General features: G+C 44.5%; 1 protein-coding gene across 1 annotated transcript in view; it reads left to right on the forward strand.

The window, feature by feature from the left end:
* The window catches only part of CRPPA (CDP-L-ribitol pyrophosphorylase A), a 353,916-nt gene that overhangs the window by 117,175 nt on the left and 214,777 nt on the right, over positions 1-21,964 (forward strand). Inside the window, exon 6 of the mRNA XM_082259071.1 lies at positions 16,349-16,446. Coding sequence (XP_082115197.1) covers positions 16,349-16,446 — 98 coding nt within the window. The remainder of the gene's footprint in view (positions 1-16,348; positions 16,447-21,964) is intronic.

Here is a 21,964-nt window from a genome sequence, read left to right on the forward strand (position 1 = left end):
AGATTACCTGTATCTTTATTATGCGGGACGATATTTGAAAGACACTCCAGACAAATTGGAAAAATGGCGCCTTGTAATGTACGGATGGATCTGTAGAACACCGGGGTACTCCTTTGCTAGAAATCGTCTTGTTCCTTGTAGCCTTATGTTCTGGGAACACCCTTGCTGAGCACTGTCAATATGCAGGCTGGGTAGTCAGAGCCAGGCCCACTGTCCACTGTGGTACAGTACATTTGTACTCTCTTGTGTCTCAAAACTTTCCATTCTCACCCAGCAGCATACAGTATCTCTCAAAAGTGAGTACACCGTCCACATTTTTGTAAATATTTTATTATATCTTTTCATGTGACAACACTGAAGAAATGACACTTTTCTACAATGTAAAGTAGTGAGTGTACAGCTTGTATAACAGTGTAAATTTGCTGTCCCCTCAAAATAACTCAACACACAGCCATTAATGTCTAAACCGCTGGCAACAAAAGTGAGTACACCCCTAAGTGAAACTGTCCAAATTGGGCCCAATTACCCATTTTCCCTTCCTGGTGTCATGTGACTCTTTATTGTTACAATGTATCAGGTGTGAATGGGGAGCAGGTGTGTTAAATTTGGTGTTGTTGCTCTCACTCTCTCATACTGGTCACTGGAAGTTCAACATGGCACCTCATGGTAAAGAACTCTCTGAGAATCTGAAAAAAAAAAAGAATTGTTGCTTTACATAAAGATGGCCTAGGCTATAAAAAGATTGCCAAAACCCTGAAACTGAGCTGAAGCACGGTGGCCAAGACCATACACAGCGGTTTAACAGGACAGGTTCCACTCAGAACAGGCCTCGCCATGGTCGACCAAAGAAGTTGAGTGCACGTGCTCAGCATCCTATCCAGAGGTTGTCTTTGGGAAATAGACGTATGAGTGCTGCCAGCATTGCTGCAGAGGTTGAAGGGGTGGGGGGGTCAGCCTGTCAGCGCTTAGACCATACGCCGCACACTGCATCAAATTGGTCTGCATGGCTGTCGTCACAGAAGGAAGCCTCTTCTAAAGATGATGCACAAGAAAGCCTGCAAACAGTTTGCTGAAGACAAGCAGACTAAGGACATGGATTACTGGAACCATGTCCTGTGGTCTGATGAGACCAAGATAAACTTATTCGGTTCAGATGGTGTCAAGCGTGTGTGGCGGCAACCAGGTGAGGAGTACAAAGACAAGTGTGTCTTGCCTACAGTCAAGCATGGTGGTGGGAGTGTCATGGTCTGGGGCTGCATGAGTGCTGCCGGCACTGGGGAGCTACAATTCATTGAGGGAACCATGAATGCCAACATGTACTGTGACATACTGAAGCAGAGAATGATCCCCTCCCTTTGGAGACTGGGCCGCAGGGCAGTATTCCAACATGAAAACGACCCCAAACACAGTTCAAAGATGACCACTGCCTTGTTAAAGAAGCTGAGGGTAAAGGTGATGGACTGGCCAAGCATAATTCCCTCTCCACCAAATAATTTGGACCAGTGCACAAAGTAAGGTCCATAAAGACATGGATGAGTGAGTTTGGGGTGGAGGAACTTGACTGGCCTGCACAGAGTCCTGACCTCAACCTGATAGAATACCTTTGGGATGAATTCGAGCGGAGACTGCGAGCCAGGCCTTCCCATCCATATCAGTGCCTGATCTCACAAATGCACTTCTGGAAGAGTGACAGTGATCACATGAGCAATTACTTATAATACACTTAGTAAGAATTATACCTCATTACTCCTCACATTACTCCCAGGATTTTGGCTAGTGGTTAGTACTTCTTGCCTGTCAGGACTTAGGCCATTGGTTCGAGTCCCCATTATCGGTATAAAGATTGCATGTTCTCCCTATACATGCGTGGGATTCCTCTGGTTTCTCTGGTTTCCTTCCACAATCCAAAGACATGCTGTTACATTATTTGGCCCTTACCTAAACATTGGCACCAATCTGAAATTCTACTGAGCGCCTACAAGATGGCTGCCTCACCATCTGCCCCAACAGTAAACAATTAAAATTAATTATCTGGAAACCAGAGCCTTTCAACGCTTTCATATTTTTTCAATTCCTTGTTGTGAGTTTTAATTGTATTTCCTTGTTTGTATTTTTCATTTCTGGCCTTCATAAAAAAGAAAATGCCCTTACCCATTAGATTCCAGGAAAAAATATTAAAAGAGGCGCTGGGAGTTTTCAAACTTCTACATGCAGCCAGATAAAAGAAAACATCAAACAAGCTTAACCACTTAAGGACCGGGCCTATTTCTGACACATGTTGTTTACAAGTTAAAATCAGTATTTTTAGCTAGAAAATTACTTAGAACCCCCAAACATTTATATATATTTTTTATCAAAAACTCTGGAGAATAAAACGGCGGTCATTGCAATATTTTTTGTCATTCGGTATTTACACAGCGGTCTTTCAAACGCAATTTTTTTGGACAAAATACATTTCATTGCATTTAAAAAAAACAAAACCGTAAAGTTAGCCCATTTTTTATGTATATTGTGAACGATGAGTAAATAGATACCTTACATGTTACGGTTTAAAATTGGAATGGTGACAAACTACAGTACTTAAAATTCTGCATAGGCGAAGCTTTAAAAATGTTTAACAGTTACCAGTTCAGAGTTATAGCGTAGGCTTCTTTTAGAATTATCGCTGTCGCTGTGGCGATCGCGGCGTTACCTCACATGTGTAGTTTGAACACTGTTTTCTTTTGCGGGCGCAACTTGCATATGCGTTTTCTTTCGTGCACGAGCTCACCTCAACGGGGGCGCTTAAAATTTTATTTAATTTTTTATTTTTAGCATCTTATTTTTAAAAAAAAATAAAAAATCTTATCACTTTTATTGCGGTCACAAGGAATGTAATCCTCCCTTGTGACAGTAATAGGCAGTGACAGGTACTCTTTATGGAGGGATCGGGAGTCTAAAAGACTCCAAACCCCTCCACTGTACTTCAAAGTATTCAAAATGCCGAAATCTGAATTTTTGAAAACCAACGGTTTTTTAAATGCGGTGCCGTTAGTGTCGAATAAACTGGAAGTGGCATCATGAAAACAGGTGTGCCAAGCTTGTAGCATCATACTCAAAAAGACTTGAGGCTGTAATTGGTGCCAAAGGAGCTTCAACAAAGTATTGAGCAAAGGCTGTGAATACTTATGTACATGGGATTTTTTCAGTTTTTTTATTTTTAATAAATTTGCAAACATTTCAAACAAACTTCTTTCACGTTGTCATTATGGGGTATTAATTGTAGAATTTGTAAGAAAATTTTGAATTTAATCCATTTTGAAAAAAGGTTGTAACATAACAAAATGTGGAAAAGTTAAGCGCTGTGAATACTTTTTGAATGCACTGTATAGGGGCAGAGCCACGCTGCAGGAGCCGTAAGATGCACATGTTATGGTTGTTTTAAACAAGCATCATCTGGTTTTCATTGATGAGAAAGCAGGAGCTCCGCAAAGCGAGTAAAAGCAGGGAGATCTGATATAGAAGAGCATAGCACTGGATTGAGTGAGGACTTAGGTAAGTATAAGGGGGTGAGGAGGCATTTTTTGCCTAAATGCAGGGGTCTTCAAACTGTGGCCCTCCAGTTGTTCAGGAACTACAATTCCCATCATGCCTAGTCATGTCTGTGAATGTCAGAGTTTTACAAAGCCTCATGGGATGTGTAGTTCCGCAACAGCTGGAGGGCCGTAGTTTGAGGATCCCTGCCTTAATGGATTGTGCTAAAGAAAATGCATTAAAGTAGAACTATAGCCAAAATGTTTTTTTTTTTTTTTTCATTTTGGATAGAGTAAGGGAGGGGTATAACCTCTGTCAGATTTTTTTTGCCCTCTTTGTCCCATTGTGGAGATTGCCCTTCACTTCCTGTCCCATAGCCAAACAGGAAGTTAGAGGAAATCCCTGCAAATTAGGGGAATTCCTTGGGGACCCCATTAGAGTATTTTACCTCTATTACTTTTCTTAGGACAACCCAAAATTTGGAATTTTCTTTTACTGTCACTTTCAATGATGGTAAACAGGACAAATAGAGAGGGTGAATCTCCCTAACCGGGACACAGTAAGCAATAAAAACTGACAGGCGTTCTAATCCCTCTCCAATCTAAAACGAAAAAAAAAGGTTTTGCCTTTTAGTTGCACTTTAAGGTAAAAAAAAGTTTTGGCTTTAGAACCCATTGACCAAACCCTTTAAACTTCAATTTATAGTGAGCAGGCCATTGCATTGCATTTTTTGATTGACAGACATTAGTTATTTAATTTTGCACGGTCATTGCCCGTTGTATTCAGATTTTTATTTTTTATATACAGAGAAAGTTTATTGAACCTTGTAGACTCTGCCAGTGTGGGCAGGTGCGGGGAAGTCATCCTTTTGAGCAGGCTCGGTGTTAAGTGAGGAGCCTGCAGATAGTTTCTGTTTATCGTTCCACGTAACTGGAGGTGAACGCATTGATGAATTGGCATAAATCTGACAGAACAATTCTCCTTTCTCCTTTCTTCATGTGGAGAAAGTCCCTTGAATAGCAGCCAGTAGTTCCAGGTGCTCGGGATGTCGCTAAGTTGTGATCTCTTAGAGGCAAGACAGGATCTGAGGTCAACGAGGATCTGTACATGATCATGTTAAAGAAGAAGGCCACTAAGAACTGTTTGCACCTAAGCTAGCCACATGACATGAACCAAATACAGAAAAAAACCTTTCTGTTAAAAACAAAAATGTATTTATGAGCTACCTATAGACACTGGACCAGTGATGGTGAACCTTGGCACCCCAGATGTGTTGGAACTACATTTCCCATGATGCTCAACTACATTGCAGAGTGCATGACCATCATGGGAAATATAGTTCCAAAACATCTGGGGTGGCAGGGTTTGCCATCACTGCACTAGACCGTTCTTTCTCATTATTATTAACAAAGGAGGAAGCTTAAAATTACTTAAGTGACTTGGGGAACCTCTGCATCTACAGCTCATCAAACATTAGCTTAATGAGTATGTTGTAGATAAATGATTATGTTAAAGAATAAACTAAGTGGATAACCTAAAGTATTGGACTCCCAGAGTGTTTTAAACTCCCCATACTCTGGAACAAGGGTCTCCAAACTTTCTAAACAAAGGGCCAGTTTAGTGTCCTTCAGGTTTCAGAGGGGCCAGTGGGAGCAGAAAATGCCCCGATGTCAGTGGGAGTAAACAATGCCTCAATCTTGGAGGTCAGTGAGAGTAAAAATGGCCCCATCATTGGTTTAAGAGCGAGAAATAGTGCCATATTATTGGTATTAGCGGGAGGAATCGTGCCCTGTTATTGGTATCAGTGGGAAGAATAGTGCCCTGTTATTGGTATCAGTGGGAAGAATAGTGCCCTGTTATTGGTATCAGCGAGAGGAATAGTGCCCCACCATTGGTGTCTGTGGATGGAATGGTTCCACATGCTAAGGGACACATCCAGCCCACAGGCTGCAGTTTGGAGACCACTGGTCTACAAGAAATAGAAAAGACTAAAGATGAAGGATCGTTCATTGCCGTGGTGTGCCATCATCCCATTCATACATAAAGAATATAATGTGTAAAAAGATGAGGAGACTTTCAGGGCACACATAGGATTGAATTTGTTTCTGTACAAAATAACAATATTTTATAAAATCAGTAAAGTTCCTAAAGTGGAGCTCAACCCAAAAGCGGAAGTTCCACTTTAAGGACTTGTTCCCCGCTCCTCTTAAACAATAGGCACATTTGGGGAGCAGGGGGGGGGGTGGGTGTGAGGGAGCGGGTACCAGATTTTGACAGGTACCTGCTTCCCACTTCCGTTCCGAGCACCGCGGCACTCGGCAATGGAAGTTCTCCTTACCCCCCCTTCCCCTCCAGTCTTTTGGGAAACGGACAGGTCCCAGAAGACTGCATCCACTATCCACGGTTGTGAAGTCGCAAGCTGTCGCAGCCGATGCCCATAGTGAAGATGCCAGAGCCGGGGACCGAAGACAGCAGGTGAAACCACCTGGGGTGAGCTCACCGCTGGATCCTGGGACAGGTGAGTGACTATTTTTAAAAGTCAGGAGCTGCACTTTTTGTAGCTGCTGAGTTTAATTTTTACCACAGGTGCCTGAAACTCCTCTTTAACTCTTCTTCAGGGGATATAGTGATAGATATCTGTAATACCATTGTAAGGCTTCAAAAACTAAACAAATCCATCAGAGAGGTTGCAGCAACTTTAGGAGTGGCCAAATCAACAGTTTGGTACGTTCTGAGAAAAGAAGAACACACTGGTGAGCTCAGCAACATAAAAAGTCCTGGACGCCCACAGAAGGCAACAGTGGTGGATGATTACAGGTTCCTCGCTTTGGTAAAGAAAAACCCATTCACCACATCCATACAAGTGAAGGACACTCTCCAGGAGGTGGGCGTATCATTGTCAAAGTCTACAATTAAGAGAAGACTTTGACTTCACAAGATCAAATACAGAGGGTTCACCACAAGGTGCAAATAATTCATAAGCCTGAAGAATAGAAAAGCCAGGTTAGACTTTGCCAAAAACCATATAAAAAAGCCAGACCAGTTCTGGAAAAGCTTTCTTTGGATGGATGAAACTAAGATTACCAGTACCAGAATGACGGCTTCTTAGGGCTCTTTCACACGGGTGATCCGATCAGATCCGCATGTCAGTTTTTTAGGCGGATCTGATCGGATCCTCCATGCAGCTCTATGGGGCAGCGGGTGTCAGCGGAGACACCTCCGCTGACACCCGCTGCCATCCGTATCCGATCCTGTCCGTGAAATCTGGACGGATGGAAACCCTATTTTTCCATCCGTTCAGTAATCTGATCGGATCGGGTGAGAGCTGACAGGCGGTCCGCTCCCATCCGATCCCCCATAGAGGGCAGCAGGGGCTGAGACTCTGCAAGCGGAGACGGAGCTGTCATCCGACGGCTCAGTGGGGATCGCGGATCGATCCCCGCTGAGCAACACGGATCCGCCTACGGAGGCGGACCATGTGAAAGAGCCCTTAGTGTTGTCAGAACGCATGCAGGAAGTGCTGTTACTTGCAGGATCTCCAAGTAAGAACTCTGTAACAGATTAAAAAAATGTTGCTTAAAGTAGAACTTTAGTTCATCCCAAATATTCTTAAAAATACCCCCTTCACCCTCCTAACACCTATGCTGACTAACCTGTATAGGAGAGATGTATATACTTGCCTATTTTCAGCTCGCTTCGGTCTGGTCATGTGGTACGGCTCCCCTCTGTCAGTCAGTAGCTGCAGGGGAGAGGGGGGAGCACCGACAAAAGATGGGCTGTGGGAGCCAATGGGTGACGTCACCACTCTAGGCTTTACCAGCAATTTTCGAGCACTCTCTCCTCTCCACTGCAAAGCTTTGGCAGCCAGGGACCTAGCATTTTTTTAATGCACGGCTCTGGCAGACCAGGAATTTCTCCCATGACAGGTCTGATGGTGTGTTTTTCTTCCTATGTAAAGCAGGCACCCCAAGCACAGTCCTGCCAGGAAGCCGTTTAGAATCTATCCAGTAAAGAATAACCACAAACAAAGGATAATAAGTAACATATTACTGGGTTCTTCAGGAATGTTCCATTGGGGGTAGGGCCGCTGATCCCCCAGAGATGGTGGAAATATTAGCAGCTTTGTTAATTTTTGTCCCGCAGACATGCCACGCTTCCTGCTTTATATATTAGTGATCGTATAATTGCCTTCTGTCCTAGAGATTCACAATGAAACATGCCGGGTCTGATGTACAGGTAATCCCAGCAGGAAATCTCTGTATCTATTCAGCAGAGGATTTACATTAGAGCAGCCTGGTTCTGTACAACTATGACTAAAAACATATTCTGAGGGCTCTAAAGTGCACCTGTCACTGGAGAACATGTTATTTTGTACATTGAAGGTTCATAATGCAACCTGTTTGTATAAAGGAGTTAAATTCCTGTCCAGATTTAGCTTTATTCTCAGGCATTCTGTGTATTTAGGTGTATGGAAATATGGGTTTAGGCTAAAATCTTTATGTATAAAGAAAAAAACCCGCTAAATGTGATAAACCGAGCAAAACAAAAAGTGCAAGCAGCAAACTAATCTGTGTGATATCGTCAGAGCCCATTCACACTAGCGCGACTTATGAGGCGACTTGTGTCGCCCCAGGTCGCTTGACATAACAAAAGCAATGTTTATCAATCAGTGCCGTCTTAATTGGCACTACTGAAGTCGCTCCGACTTCAGAAAAGGGTCCGGTACTACTTTGAGGCGACCTGTGATCCGACTGTCCCATATACTTCAATGGGAGTCGCCTCCTTATCTTAATTGAAGCGACTTGTTATCAGACTTTCCAGGAAGAAGAAAGAGATTAGCCAGGCATTCTCCACATTGCAGCCATGCCTATATGGTATATATATATATATATGTATGTAATGGTATATATATTCCATTATCTCTGCTTGGTCTGTGTGAGTGGCACTGGGGGACACAGATAAGTGGCACTGGTGGACACTGATACGTGGCACTGATATGTGGCACTGGTGGTTACTGATTCGTGGCACCGATACGTTGCACTGGTTGACACTGATTCGTGGCACTGATACGTGGCACTGGTGGACACTGATTCGTGGCACTGATATGTTGCACTGGTGGACACTGATTCGTGGCACTGATACGTGCACTGATACGTGGCATTGGTGGACACTGATACGTGGCACTGATACGTGGCACTGGTGGACACTGATACGTGGCACTGGTGGACACTGATACGTGGCACTGATACATGGCACTGGTGGACACTGATTCGTGGCACTGATATGTTGCACTGGTGGACACTGATTCGTGGCACTGATACGTGCACTGATACGTGGCATTGGTGGACACTGATTCGTGGCACTGATAAGTGGCACTGGTGGACACTGATACGTGGCACTGATACATGGCACTGGTGGACACTGATTCGTGGCACTGATATGTTGCACTGGTGGACACTGATTTGTGGCACTGATACGTGCACTGATACGTGGCATTGGTGGACACTGATACGTGGCACTGATACGTGGCACTGGTGGACACTGATACGTGGCACTGATGGACACTGATTCGTGACACTGATACGTGGCACTGGTGGACACTGATACGTGGCACTGATACATGGCACTGGTGGACACTGATTCGTGGCACTGATACGTGGCACTGGTGGACACTGATTCGTGGCCATGATATGTGGCACTGGTGGACACTGATTCGTGGCACTGATATGTGACACTGGTGGGCACTGATTCGTGGCACTGGTGGGCACTGATACGTGGCACTGGTGGACACATACGTGGTACTGGTGGGCAATGAGGAAATGAGTAAAAAAAAAAACAGAAAAGGGGAATTAGGTCACAACACATCATATTCTGATTGGCCAAATACAAAGTCGTCTGTCATATAAGCCGTGCAAAATAATTCACAAGTCGCGCTGAAGTCGCGATAAAATCGCGGTAAAAAGTCGCTCCGACATGGGGCGACTTATGGTCGTGGCAGTGTGAACCGGCTCTCACTGTTCAAATGCAAAAATACTTTGCGCTAAATCATACATAAATCCACAGCAAATGTGATAATCCAAATAAAGTGTTTCTACCATAAAAAGTCCAGCAAATGTGATATAATCCAGGTAAGTGTCACCACCATCCGCCACTTTGAAGAGTGATCCTGTATGTGAACACCGCCACCAATGAATGAAAAACTCCCTTACCGGATCTTATGGACCTCTCATTACAAAAGGTCACAAGGCTCCATACCCAGCCAGGGCTTTTTACACCATCAACCTAAGCGGCTCGAGCGGATGTTCTCCTGTGTGTGTAAAGGCTGGTGTCCCAATACTTTTGACAATATAGTGTATTTACATCAAGCTGCAGCGTGAACTTTTCACAATCCCAGAGTTTGACATGTAAGTAAATGACTTCTCACATTGACATTTTCGTCATTTTGGGTCAGGATGAGAACAGACCGGATGTAGGGTGTTTTTAATGTTCAGAGACCGTGACATGCCTCGAATCGCAAGTGCCGAAAGAAAAGGAAGGAGCAAGTTTTTTTCCTTTTGTAGGTTGAATTTTGAACTGATAAGAAGTACGGACGTGAGTCAGAGGCCCCTACCTTCACTGTAGACAGTCTAAGAAACTGTTTGCCTAGATTAAGCTAGGAAGTTTTATGGAATGTAACTATTGGTTAACAAAAAAAAAAGAAAAACTAATTAAACTATTTTTTTTTTTTTAACTTAAGACATTGTTGGGACGTCTGCAGTTTCTGTACGCCTGGACATGTAGGATAGGCTTGGGTGGGCTCGACAAGTTTCTGCGATGGAGTTTTCATTCTTGTTCAGTAAAGTCAGTGTGCAAACTCTTAAGCAAACAAGACCTGAGTTTGGCTTTTTTTGTTTTATTTCTTTTTTTTATTCCCAGGTTGGTGTAGCGGAGTCACAGCTGGGGAAACACGTTTTCTTTTTTTTTCTTTTTTTACCGATTGTGACGACGTGTTAAATAATTAAAAGCAACAACTTAAATTTCTTAAGACTTCTTGATGTATTTGACAGCTTCACTCTTCTCCCACTTTGAGTGTGTAAACGATCGGATGCAACATCAAAGCCAGGATTAATGGAGAATCTTATGTGGGTTTTTTTAATGCGGTTAGGTTATTGCACCGGTGAGGCATTAATTCACATTTTCACAAGTTTAGTTAGCTAAGGATGACATAAAACACAATACCAGGTGCTACATTATACACCGGTTCACCCATGACATTGTGACATCTGACAGGTAAAGTGAATACTATTGATTATCTCGTGACAATGGCACCTGAAAGTGGGATGGGTATATTAGGCAGCAAGTGAACGTTGGGGTCAATCCTGTTTTAATTTATTCATAAATGATCTAGGAGGAGGGGATATCCAGCACAATCTCGATATTTGCGGACGAAACTAAGCATGCCAATATCTTCTATGCAGGATGTGGAAACCTTACAAGCGGATCTGAATGAAATAACGGGGTGGGCAACTACATGGCAGATGAGGTTTAATGTTGAAAAATGTAAAATAATGCACCTGGGCATCAGTAATGCGAAAGCAAGTTACTCTCTGGGGGGGGAGTCTAGGATGGAAAAGGACCTGGGGGTACTGGTAGACAACAGGCTTGGCAGTGGCATGCAATGCCAAGCCGCTGCAAGCAAAGCCAACAGAATACTGGCATGTATAAAAAAGGGGATTCACTCCAGAAATAAAGAGATTATTCTCCCACTCGACAAGACTCTGGTCCGGCCACATCTGGAGTATGCTGTCCAGTTCTGGGCACCGGTCCTCAGGAAGGATGTGCTGGAACTGGAGAAAGTCCAGAGAAGGGCAACAAAAATAATTAGGGGAATGGAGGGCATCGGCTATGAGGAAAGGCTACAAGCACTGAACTTATTCTCTCTGGAGAAGAGACGACTGAGGGGGGATATGATATCAATGTACAAATACTGTACTGGCGACCCTAGCATAAAGAACAAACTTTTCAGAGAAAGGGAATACAATAAGACACGTGGCCACTCACTAAAACTTGGGGAAAAACGGTTTAAGCTAAAAATACGTAGGGGGTTCTTTACTGTCAGAGCAGTGGGGATGTGGAATTCTCTTCCACAAGCAGTGGTATCAGCAGGGAGCATTGATAGTTTCAAAAACGATTAGATTGACACCTTAAAGACCACAACATACAGGGGTATACAATGTATGATTAACCGCAAACACACACACACACATCATAGGTTGAACTGGATGGACTGATGTCTTTTTTCAACCTCACTAACTATGTAATGTGTTGTCTCTGAAGTTGATGCGTTAAAAGCAGAAACAATGGGCAAGTGTAAGGATCTAAATTACTTTGACAAGGGCTAAAACGGGTCAAAGCAACTCCAAAACTGTAACTCTTGTGGGATGTTCCCAGTTTGCAGTGGTCAGGGCCTACCAAAAGAGGTCTAAGGAAGGAAAACCAGTGAAACTTGTGACAGGGTCATGGGCGGCCAAGGCTCACTGATGCACTTGGGAAGCAAAGGCTGTTTCCATGTAGTCTGATCCAATAGAAGAGCTTAAAGGGTAACTCCACTTTCGTGGGGGAAAAAAAATAGCAAATCAAGAAACAAAACAATATAGTGTATACTAGTGATCAACCGATTATCAGCAAAGCCCATATATCAAGGGCCGATCTGCACTTTCCCCGATATTTCGGAATTGGCCACCAAGGTGACCGATATTTCGGGAAATTGCCGTACCGGAGTGATGCCTGCAGATAGAGGCATCACCCCGGTACCGGCGTCCATAGCTGACGGTCGGCTGTCTTGTAATGACCACTCATGCGGCTGAGAAGCCGCTCGGCTGTCATTACAAGGAGCGGGAGGGGACGTCGCCCCCCCCCCCCTCAGAAGAGAAGAGCTTAAATTGCATAAAAAGTCCATGCTGGTTTTGATAGAAAGGTGTCGGAACACAAGGAGCCTCTCGGTTTGCTTTATACGGAGCTGTGTAGCCACAGATCGGTTAGGGTGCACATGTTGATCTGTGTCCACAGCCAAAAGTGCCTACATTAGGTACATGAGCACCAGAACTGGTCCATGGAGCAATGGAAGAAGGTGGCTTGGTATTGTTTTTTAGAGCCGACGGAGCACGTTCATGTAAAGGCAATCCAGAAGGCTAAATAGCAGCTGGACCGCTATTACAAGCAGCAGGAATAACCGCCACCCCCCCCCCCCGACGCCTCCCGAAACCTTCTTGGTCTCTTCCGTTTAAAAGTATATTGTGTTTGCCAGCCCCCTTCCTTTCCTGAAAGAATACAGTCAGTGATCAGTACAGATCAGTAGGGGTCACTATTCTTTCATTACTGATACATAGTAAACTGTGTTTACTATATGTCCGTTTTTGAATGAAACATAGTAAATGCTGTGTACATTGAATCGGAATCTCTATACAGACTCCTAGCTATTTTTCTACAGCGCAGCTCAGGCTGCAGAGTCCGTCTTCAGTCTCTCGCTCTGCTTCAAAAAGAGACTTTAGAGCTCTATTTAGACCCCTTATGTCTCTCCAAAGCCCCCCCCCCAAAAAAAAAATGTAAAAAATATGAAAAATAAAAATGTACCTGTAGGAAAAAAAAATTAGGTTGTAAAAAAAATGAAACTCATATAAAGGGTAGATCTAAAAATGCGTTTCAATCTCCCTTGCCTCTGAAGCCTGATCACGCTCCAGTGGCTACTGATAGGCGGTGAGGAAGCGACACAACGCCTCTTCACCACCCATTTTACCAACAAATGCGTCACAACCACATGCATTGCACGAGGTTGCAGGGCGTTTGCAGCGCTTCTTTGTTGACATGATTTTGTAGTGTTAGGCGGATGGCATCACTACAAGTTGGGTCAACTTTGTTGTGAACGCAAACATTACAGCATCGGCACCCTGACCACTGCCTATTGCAGCTTAAGGGTGGGTGTTTGGCAGGCGGCAAAAATGCAGCTCCGCACATTTTTGACACCCCCAACCGGAAGTCTAAACTGATTTTCCAGAAGTCTGCACTAAGATACAAGTTCGATTTTGGGCATCCCCTGCAGCATGCCCGGCGGACTCCGTTTTACTCAACGGCGATCGATCCACCGATTCCCCACTGCACTGAGCAGGTGAGTGACAGGTCTGTCTCTGCTCTCTGTGCTGAGACAGACCTGTCAGATCCTCGCTCTCTTCTATGGGAGATCAGATGAAAATAGACCGCTTGTCCATATTCATCCGATCCAACCCTCCAGACAGATGGAAAATAGGATCACTGACAGGATCGGATAGTAGCGGGTGTCAGCAGACATGTCACTGCTGACTTCTGCTGCTCCATAGGGGTGCATGGATTGTCCAATCAGGTCCGCCTGAAAAACTGACAATCGGACCTGATTGGAAAGCCCGTGTGATAGGGCCCTAATGGGATGCAGACCCTGCCACTTTCCTCATTAGAGCCCTGCAGGTGCAACATCTGATTGATAATTATACAATTCCTTCCATACACGCTCACTTTCCACATGGACACAGAGAAACAAACAACTATTTCATCAGAATAACAAAAGGTAGGAATCTGCAACAAAGTAAGTTAAAATCTCTGCAATGTACAGGTGCATCTTATAAAATTTGAATATCATCAAAAAGTAAATTTATTTCAGGAATTCATTTCAAAAAGTGAAACTCATATATTTTATATAGATGCATTACACACAGTGATATATTTCAAACATTTCAATAAAAAAATAAAAAGGATTTTTAATACAGAAATGTTGGCTTACTGAAAAGTCTGTCCATGTACAGTATAGGATGCACTCAATACTTGGTCGGGGCTCCTTTTGCATGAATGAATGCATTAATGCGGAGTGGCATGGAGGCGATCAGGCTGTGGCACTGCTGAGGTGTTATGGAAGCCCAGGTTGCTTTGATAGCGGCCTTCAGCTCGTCTGCATTGTTGGGTCTGGTGTCTCTCATCTTCCTCTTGACAATACCCCACAGATTCTCTATGGGATTTAGGTCAGACTAGTTTGCTGGCCAATCAAGCACAGTGATACCATGATCATGTGACCAGGTATTGGTAGTTTTGGCAGTGTGGGCGGTGCCAAGTCCTGCTTGAAAATGAAATCAGCATCTCCATAAAGCTGGTCAGCAGAGGGAAGCATGAAGTGCTCTAGAAATTCCTGGTAGAGGGCTGCGCTGACTTTGTACTTGATAAAACACAGTGGACCAACACCAGCAGATGACATGGCTCCCCAAATCATTACAGAGTGTGGGAACTTCACACTGGACCTCATAGAAGCTTGCTATGGGGGCACATGGAGAAGACGAAGAGTCAAAAGTGAGGGTGGGGGCAGGGCCGCTGATAGGGGGGGCCACCAGCCCTCTTGTAGGGGGCCCTAGCACACAGGGGGGCCCACACAGAGAGGGGGATTAGTGATGGACAACAATTACAGAAATCTTCCTCCAGCACATGAATCTGATCTGTCCCTCTCCCTGCTATCAGCTTTTATCTGTTGAGAAAGAGACAGTTGTCCCTCACTAATCCCCCTCCCTGTGTGGGCCCCCCTCCCAGCACTGGCTCTAATATTATCTCTGCTCAGGAGTTTATTTGTAACTTTGTTTCTCTCTCTCTCTGTCTCTCTGATCACTGAGCTCCAGCTGTCTAGCCTGTATATTTTTCTCATCTCATTTTATTTAATATAGTTTTTTTTTTTTTTATTTTAGGCTTCTTTCACACAGTCCGCCTCCGTAGGCGGATCCGTGTTGCTCAGCGGGGATCGATCCGCGATCCCCGCTGAGCCGGCGGATGACAGCTCCGTCTCCGCTTGCAGAGCGGAGAGGGAGGTGTCTCAGCCCCCGCTGCCCTCTATGGGGGATCGGATGAGAGCAGACCGCCTGTCCGCTCTCATCCGATCCGATCACTGAACGGATGGAAAAATAGGGTTTCCATCCGTCCAGATTTCACAGACAGGATCGGATACGGATGGCAGCGGGTGTCAGCGGAGGTGTCTCCGCTGACATCTGCTGCCCCATAGAGCTGCATGGAGGATCCGATCAGATCCGCCTAAAAAACTGACAGGCGGATCTGATCGGATCGCCCGTGTGAAAGAGCCCTTAGATTTAGCAGGCATTATGTGAGTTATGGTATATTTGTGTCTGCTAATAGTGATTTTGTTGTAATTTTAGCTAAATATATCTTTAATATTTTGTTTTTGGGGGGCGGGGGGGGGGGGGGGCCCTGCCAGGTAGGCTGTACGGGGCCCCGCGATTTCTAACAGCAGCCCTGGGTGGGGGACCCGAGAAGAGGAGGATCTGGGCTGCCCTGTGCAAAACCATTACACAGAGCTGGTAAGTATAACGTTTATTTTGTTTAATAAAAAAAATGCTTTAGCCCTCGTTCACACTGAATGCGGCTTTAAAATTGCGCTACCTAAGCTGTGATTGGCTCCCGCTGCTGCCAAAGGCCAATCAGGAGTGTGAGTCTCAGGAGAGGCAAGGCTTTCGTGGATGTTGTTGGATCAAGATTGGGCTCAGGTAAGTATTAGCAGGGCTGCTGCACGTTGGAGGTTCTTTTACCTTCATGCATGAAAATACACGAGGGTGAAAATCCTTGTCTTTACAACCACTTCAAAGCTGAAGTTAGAAGCTGATTTGTTACTATGCACAGCTGCACCAGATTCAGTGCACACCAGTTTTAGTAAATCTGCTCCATACTGTCTGGTGTATTTGTACTATTGCGTGAGAATTGTTCTTTTAATTATTTATAATGAAAAATGCATATCTTGTCATTATCTGACTTTGGTGCCATTTCCCTTTTTGTCTCTTAGAGTGCCTGGGTGAACAGCTCTGTATTATAACTCCTATTAAAGAGGATGCAGTTCAGATTGGATTTCTTCTTCATGAAACTCTAAAATCACAGATAAAGGTAACAATTTTCCCAACATTTATAAAGTGTCTCCTGATGTGTGTTGCGCAGGGTACAATGGGGGAGATTTACTACAACTGGTGCACTCATAAACCGGTGCTGCTCTGGATAAGGGCCAATCGGCTTCTAACTTCAGCCTGTTCAATTAAACCTGGAAGCTGATTGATTTCTTTGCAGAGCTGCACCCGATTTTGCACCCTCCAGTTTTAGTAAATAACCCCATAGTTACAGTTAGTGAGGTTCAACCACTTTACCACCGGAGGATTTTGCTGTCTTATGTCTGGGCCACTTTTTGCGATTCGGCGCTGTGGGACTTTAACTGACAATTGCGCAGTCGTGCGATGCCGTACCCAAACGAAATTTACGTCCTTTTTTTATCAAAAACAGAGCTTTCTTTTGGTGGGATTTGATCACCTGTGCGATTTTTACTTTTTGCGCTATAAACAAAAAAAAGAGCGACAATTCTGAAAAAATAACAATATTTTTAACTTTTTTATATGAAATCCCCCCCCCCCCCCAAAAAAATGCAAAAATCAAATTTTTTTTAAATTTTTGGCCAATTTGTTTCCTGCTACCTATGTTTGGTAAAAAAAAAATCACAATAAGCGTATTTTGATTGGTTTGCGCAAAATGTATTGCGTTTACTAACTAAGGGAAAGATTTTTGTCATTTTTGGTGGTTTTTTTTTTAACGAGTAATGGCGGCGATCTGCGATTTTTTTTTTTTTTTTTTTTTTTTTTTTTGCGGGACTGCGACATTGCGGCGGACAGATCGGACCCTTGACTGACATTTTTGACACTTTTGGGGGTACCAGTGACATTACTACAGTAATCAGTGCTATAAATATTCACTGTTACTGTAAAAATTACAATGGCAGGGAAGGGGTTAATTTTATTGGAGAGGGAGGGGTTAATGTATGCCTGGTGCTTACTAACGTGTGTGGGAGGAGGTGACTGTGTGAGTCAGGGACAAATCGCAGGTTCAGCTATTCTTAACACTGCAATCTGTCACTCCTTGTCACTCAGGAGATCCGCCCGCTCTGTTTACACAAGTGGGCGGATCTCCAAACTCGATTCCCCGACGATCGGGGAAGAGCAGCGGCAATCGCCGCTGCTCCTCCCCTGGCCCGACTCCCGCTGTGACTGAAAACAGCGGGAGCGCGCCGTCTACAGGGGGAGGAGTCCAGCGACGTAGTGCTGCTACTTTATTTTTGGTAAAAAAAAATCGCAATAAGCGGATTTTGATTGATTTGCGCAAATTTGTCATTTTTATTGATTTATTTTTTTTACTAGTAATGGTGGAGATCTGCTATTTTTAGCGGGACTGCGACATTGCGGCAGACAGATCGGACCCCTAACTGATATTTTTTACACTTTTGGGGGGGACCAGTGACATTATTACAGTAATCAATGCTAAAAATATGCACTGTTACTGTAATAATGACATTGGCAGGGAAGGGGTTAACCCAGGGATGATCAAATGGTTAAGTTTAAGCCTAGGGGAGTGTTTTCTAACTGTATGGGGGAGGGGCTTGTGAAATTACCACAGAGACCTGTGATCCTATATAGAAGGATCACAGGAGCTTGGTGATCATTTCAGAGAGAAGAACGGTCAGCTGTGTTTACAACTGCTGACCGTCTTTCTCTCTCAGCGGGGAGCGATCGCAGGGTGCCCAGTGGCAATGGCGGCAGCCAGCCCCGTGGATCGTCATCCCTGCTGCCTAGTGGGGGTGGGAGCACGCCACCGGTCAGTGCGTGCTTGCCCCCCAGCACCCTGTGAGCGACTGACGTAGAGCTACATCGGTTCGTGCACCAGCCTGCCGCAGTGAAAGGTCGGGAACCAGTTAATGACACCTCCAGGTTAGTTTGCATATCGCAGTGCGAACTGTCAATTCGGACAGGAATCGGATTGCATAGGTGTGAACACCCATGCGATCCGATTCTGGTGCGAACCAAAAAAAGGGTCCTGCGTGACTTTGGTCTGAATGCAATGCAAACTCAGCCATGCAATCTGTTTGGCCGAATTTGCATCGCATAGACATCGCATGTGATTTGCAGAGCAGTGCGGTACGAATCACATGCGATGTCTGACATCGCTGAAGTGTGAACCGGCACTTAAAGTCTTTTAATTCTGTATATTTCTGTAAGTTATATTGTGCTATTAACACATTATTCCGTCTCAAAAATACTTCACATTCTCCAGATGTAGACAGACTTAATTCCCTTTTATTTTAATTATTCGTAGCATACGCTCGTAAACAGAAAGGGCATAGCCCGCAGCGTGTGAGCTGATTATTAACAGTTTTATTAATCAGAGTCTGCATTAAATATGTTTTGTTTAAAACCGTTTGGAGTATGCAGAATGTTTAGTAAAGCATAAAGGCCCGAGGCAGTTCTGAGTGGGGAGGTGGATGTGGATGTGGCTGCAGAGCTGACTCTCGGTGTAGATCCGTGTTTTCCAACTTTTTTTTTTTTTTTTTAGTCAAGGCACCTTTTAAAAACTATGGACAATCTTGAGGCACCCCATTCTAAAATGTAAAAGCTATTCTACTTGTTTTACATAATGCAGCAACAACCGTTGTAGGACTCCCAACATTAGAGGTGATTTATTCTTCCAAAGCAAATATACTTTTGCAAACTGGTTCTGACTAGTATGCTAATGTTTCTCTTCTCCCTCAGTTTTTCTCCATCACTCAGCTTATGTGACCCCAATGCTGATGGAGAGGGGCACAGCAGGGTCAAACAAAAATGCTGTGCTAGTGACTGACATCCTCCATATCAACTGATGATGATGCCAATGGTCGTTAGGACGCCGGCAGATAGATGGTGGTAATGGTGCACAATGAAAACCTGTGACTTAGTGTAATTTAAAAGGAAGGCTTCATCCACACACCGGCTTGTATGATTATTGGGCTATTTTTAGGCATTTTGCCAAGGCACCTCTGAAGAAACCTCAAGGCACTCCCTGGATGAAAAATGCTGGTTTAGAGCAGTGTTTCTCAACCTTTTTTCAGTCAAGGCACCCTTTAAAAATGATCGACAATCTCGAGCAGGGGAGGACTGGGCCAGGGAGAAGGGGGGCAATTGCCCCCTTGGCCGCTCTGATTCCCCGTAAAAAGGCTGCACTGCTTCTGCCACAGACGGGCCTGAAAGATTCCTGGTGAAGAGAAGTAAAAAGTCCTTGCCACTGACCTACTGAGTGTGGGTTGAAGACAAGGACAGAGTGCAGCCCCCCCCCCAGCATGGATGGTGTAAACTGTGTCTGAGCAGAGGCTGGGTCCATGCCCCACTGGAGACTCTTCCCCCCTGGCCAGCCCCAACCGAGCTGTCCCAGTTCCCTCTAACTGCCCCCCTGCTGGCCAGGACGTGGACCCGGATTCAGCCATTAAAGTGGAGTTCCACCCTAATTTTATACTTACCTCCATCTTCTCGCTCCGGGTCACCTGAAAAAGAAATGGATAATCGCATTTTTTTTTTTTTTTACTTACCTCGTAGCGAAGAAAATATACTTACCTTACTTCCTTCTTCCTCCTTCCTCGGCTGCGGCCTGTCGTCACTTCCTGGCTCTGCAATGATTCCTGGGAGCTGAACGTCATCGCTCCCAGGATTCATTGCCCTTACATAGTTACATAGTAGGTGAGGTTGAATAAAGACAATAGTCCATCCAGTTCAACCTGTGTAGGTGTGTGTGACTGTAATCATCTAACATAGCCCTCAATCTCCTGATCCTTGAGATGTAAGTCTAAGAGTCTTTTGAAAGTCACCATACTACCCGCAGAAACCACCTCTTGTGGTAGACAATTCCACAATCTTGTAGCCCTAACAGTAAAGAACCCCCCACGTTGCCTGAGGTTAAAACGCTTCTCCTCTAATCGCATTGTATGTCCTCGAGTCCTCATGCAATTCCTTCGAATGAACAGCTTTTCTTCTAAGCTGAGATCCCCATTAAGATATTTATAAATTGCTATCATGTCCCCTCTCAGACGTCTTTTCTCCAGGGAAAATAAATCGAGCGATTGCAGCCGCTCTTCATAGGTAAGGTCCTCCAACCCCCTAATCAGTTTAGTTGCCCTTCTCTGGACTTTCTCCAGCTCCAACACATCCCTCCTGAGGACTGGCGACCAGAACTGGACAGAATACTCCAGATGCGGTCGGACCAGAGTTTTATAAAGTGGAAGGATTATAGTCTTATCTCTGGAATACATCCCTTTCTTTATGCATGCTAATATTCTGTTGGCTTTGGAAGCTGCCGCTTGGCATTGCATGCTGTTGCCTAATCTATCATCAACTAAGACTCCCAGATCCTTCTCCATTTTTGATTCCCCCAAGGGTTCCCCTCCTAACGTGTATTGTGTTTTTATGTTTTTGGTCCCCAAGTGCAAAACCTTACACTTCTCCACATTAAACCTCATTTGCCATGTCGTTGCCCACTCCGTAATTTTGTCCAGGTCATTCTGTAGGATATCTGCTTCATGCTGTGCAGTTATTGCCCTGGCCAATTTTGTGTCATCTGCAAAAACTGATAACGAACTACTGATCCTGTCCTCAATGCTGTTTATGAATAAATTGAACAAGGTTGGTCCCAGGACTGAGCCCTGGGGCACCCCGCTTACTACCTCAGACCAGTCTGAGTATGCGCTGTTTATTACTACCCTTTGGACACGGCCTTTTAGCCAATTCCGTATCCAAGAGCAAACCCTGCTGTCGATACCTGCAGACCTTATTTTATAAATTAAGCGCTTGTGGGGAACTGTATCAAACGCCTTAGCGAAATCCAAGTACACCACATCCACTGGTCTCCCCCTATCTAGCTCACAGCTCACTTCCTCGTAGAATGCTAAGAGATTGGTTTGACAAGATCGCCCATTTGTAAACCCGTGCTGGTTACTACTGATGATGTTGTTGTCTTTAGCATACTCTACGATATAGTCCCTTATCATCCCCTCCAGAAGTTTACATATTATTGATGTCAGACTGACAGGCCTATAATTTCCCGGGATATGTCTCTGGCCCTTTTTGAATATCGGAATCACGTTAGCCTTCCTCCAATCCCCTGGTACATCTCCTGTCCTAATACTGTCAGCAAAGATCAGGAACAGTGGTCTAGATATAACCATACTGAGTTCCTTGAGCACTCTCGGATGTACGCCATCCGGGCCTGGTGATTTGTTTGTGTTAAGTTTATCCAGTCTTTCCCTGATTTCCCCCTCTGTTAGCCATAGTGGCAAGTCCTGTGTATTACTACTAACCATACAGTCATGGTCAGTGTACCCTTCCTTTTCCTGCGTAAAGACTGACGAGAAAAAAGAATTCAGCACGGTTGCTTTTTCAGTGTCTTCTGTAACCATCCTCCCATCATCGCTAATTATGTGTGCAATATGCTCTGCCCTAGTTTTTTTGCTGTTGATATATTTAAAGAATTTCTTTGGGTTTTTTTTACTATCCTCCGCTATTTGTCTCTCAAAGTTGATTTTAGCCATCTTGATTTCGTGTTTACACTTCTTATTTTCCTCCTTGTA

Source organism: Pelophylax lessonae (assembly GCF_965119305.1).
Source record: "Pelophylax lessonae genome assembly, chromosome: 5".
NCBI classification, from domain to species: domain Eukaryota; kingdom Metazoa; phylum Chordata; class Amphibia; order Anura; family Ranidae; genus Pelophylax; species Pelophylax lessonae.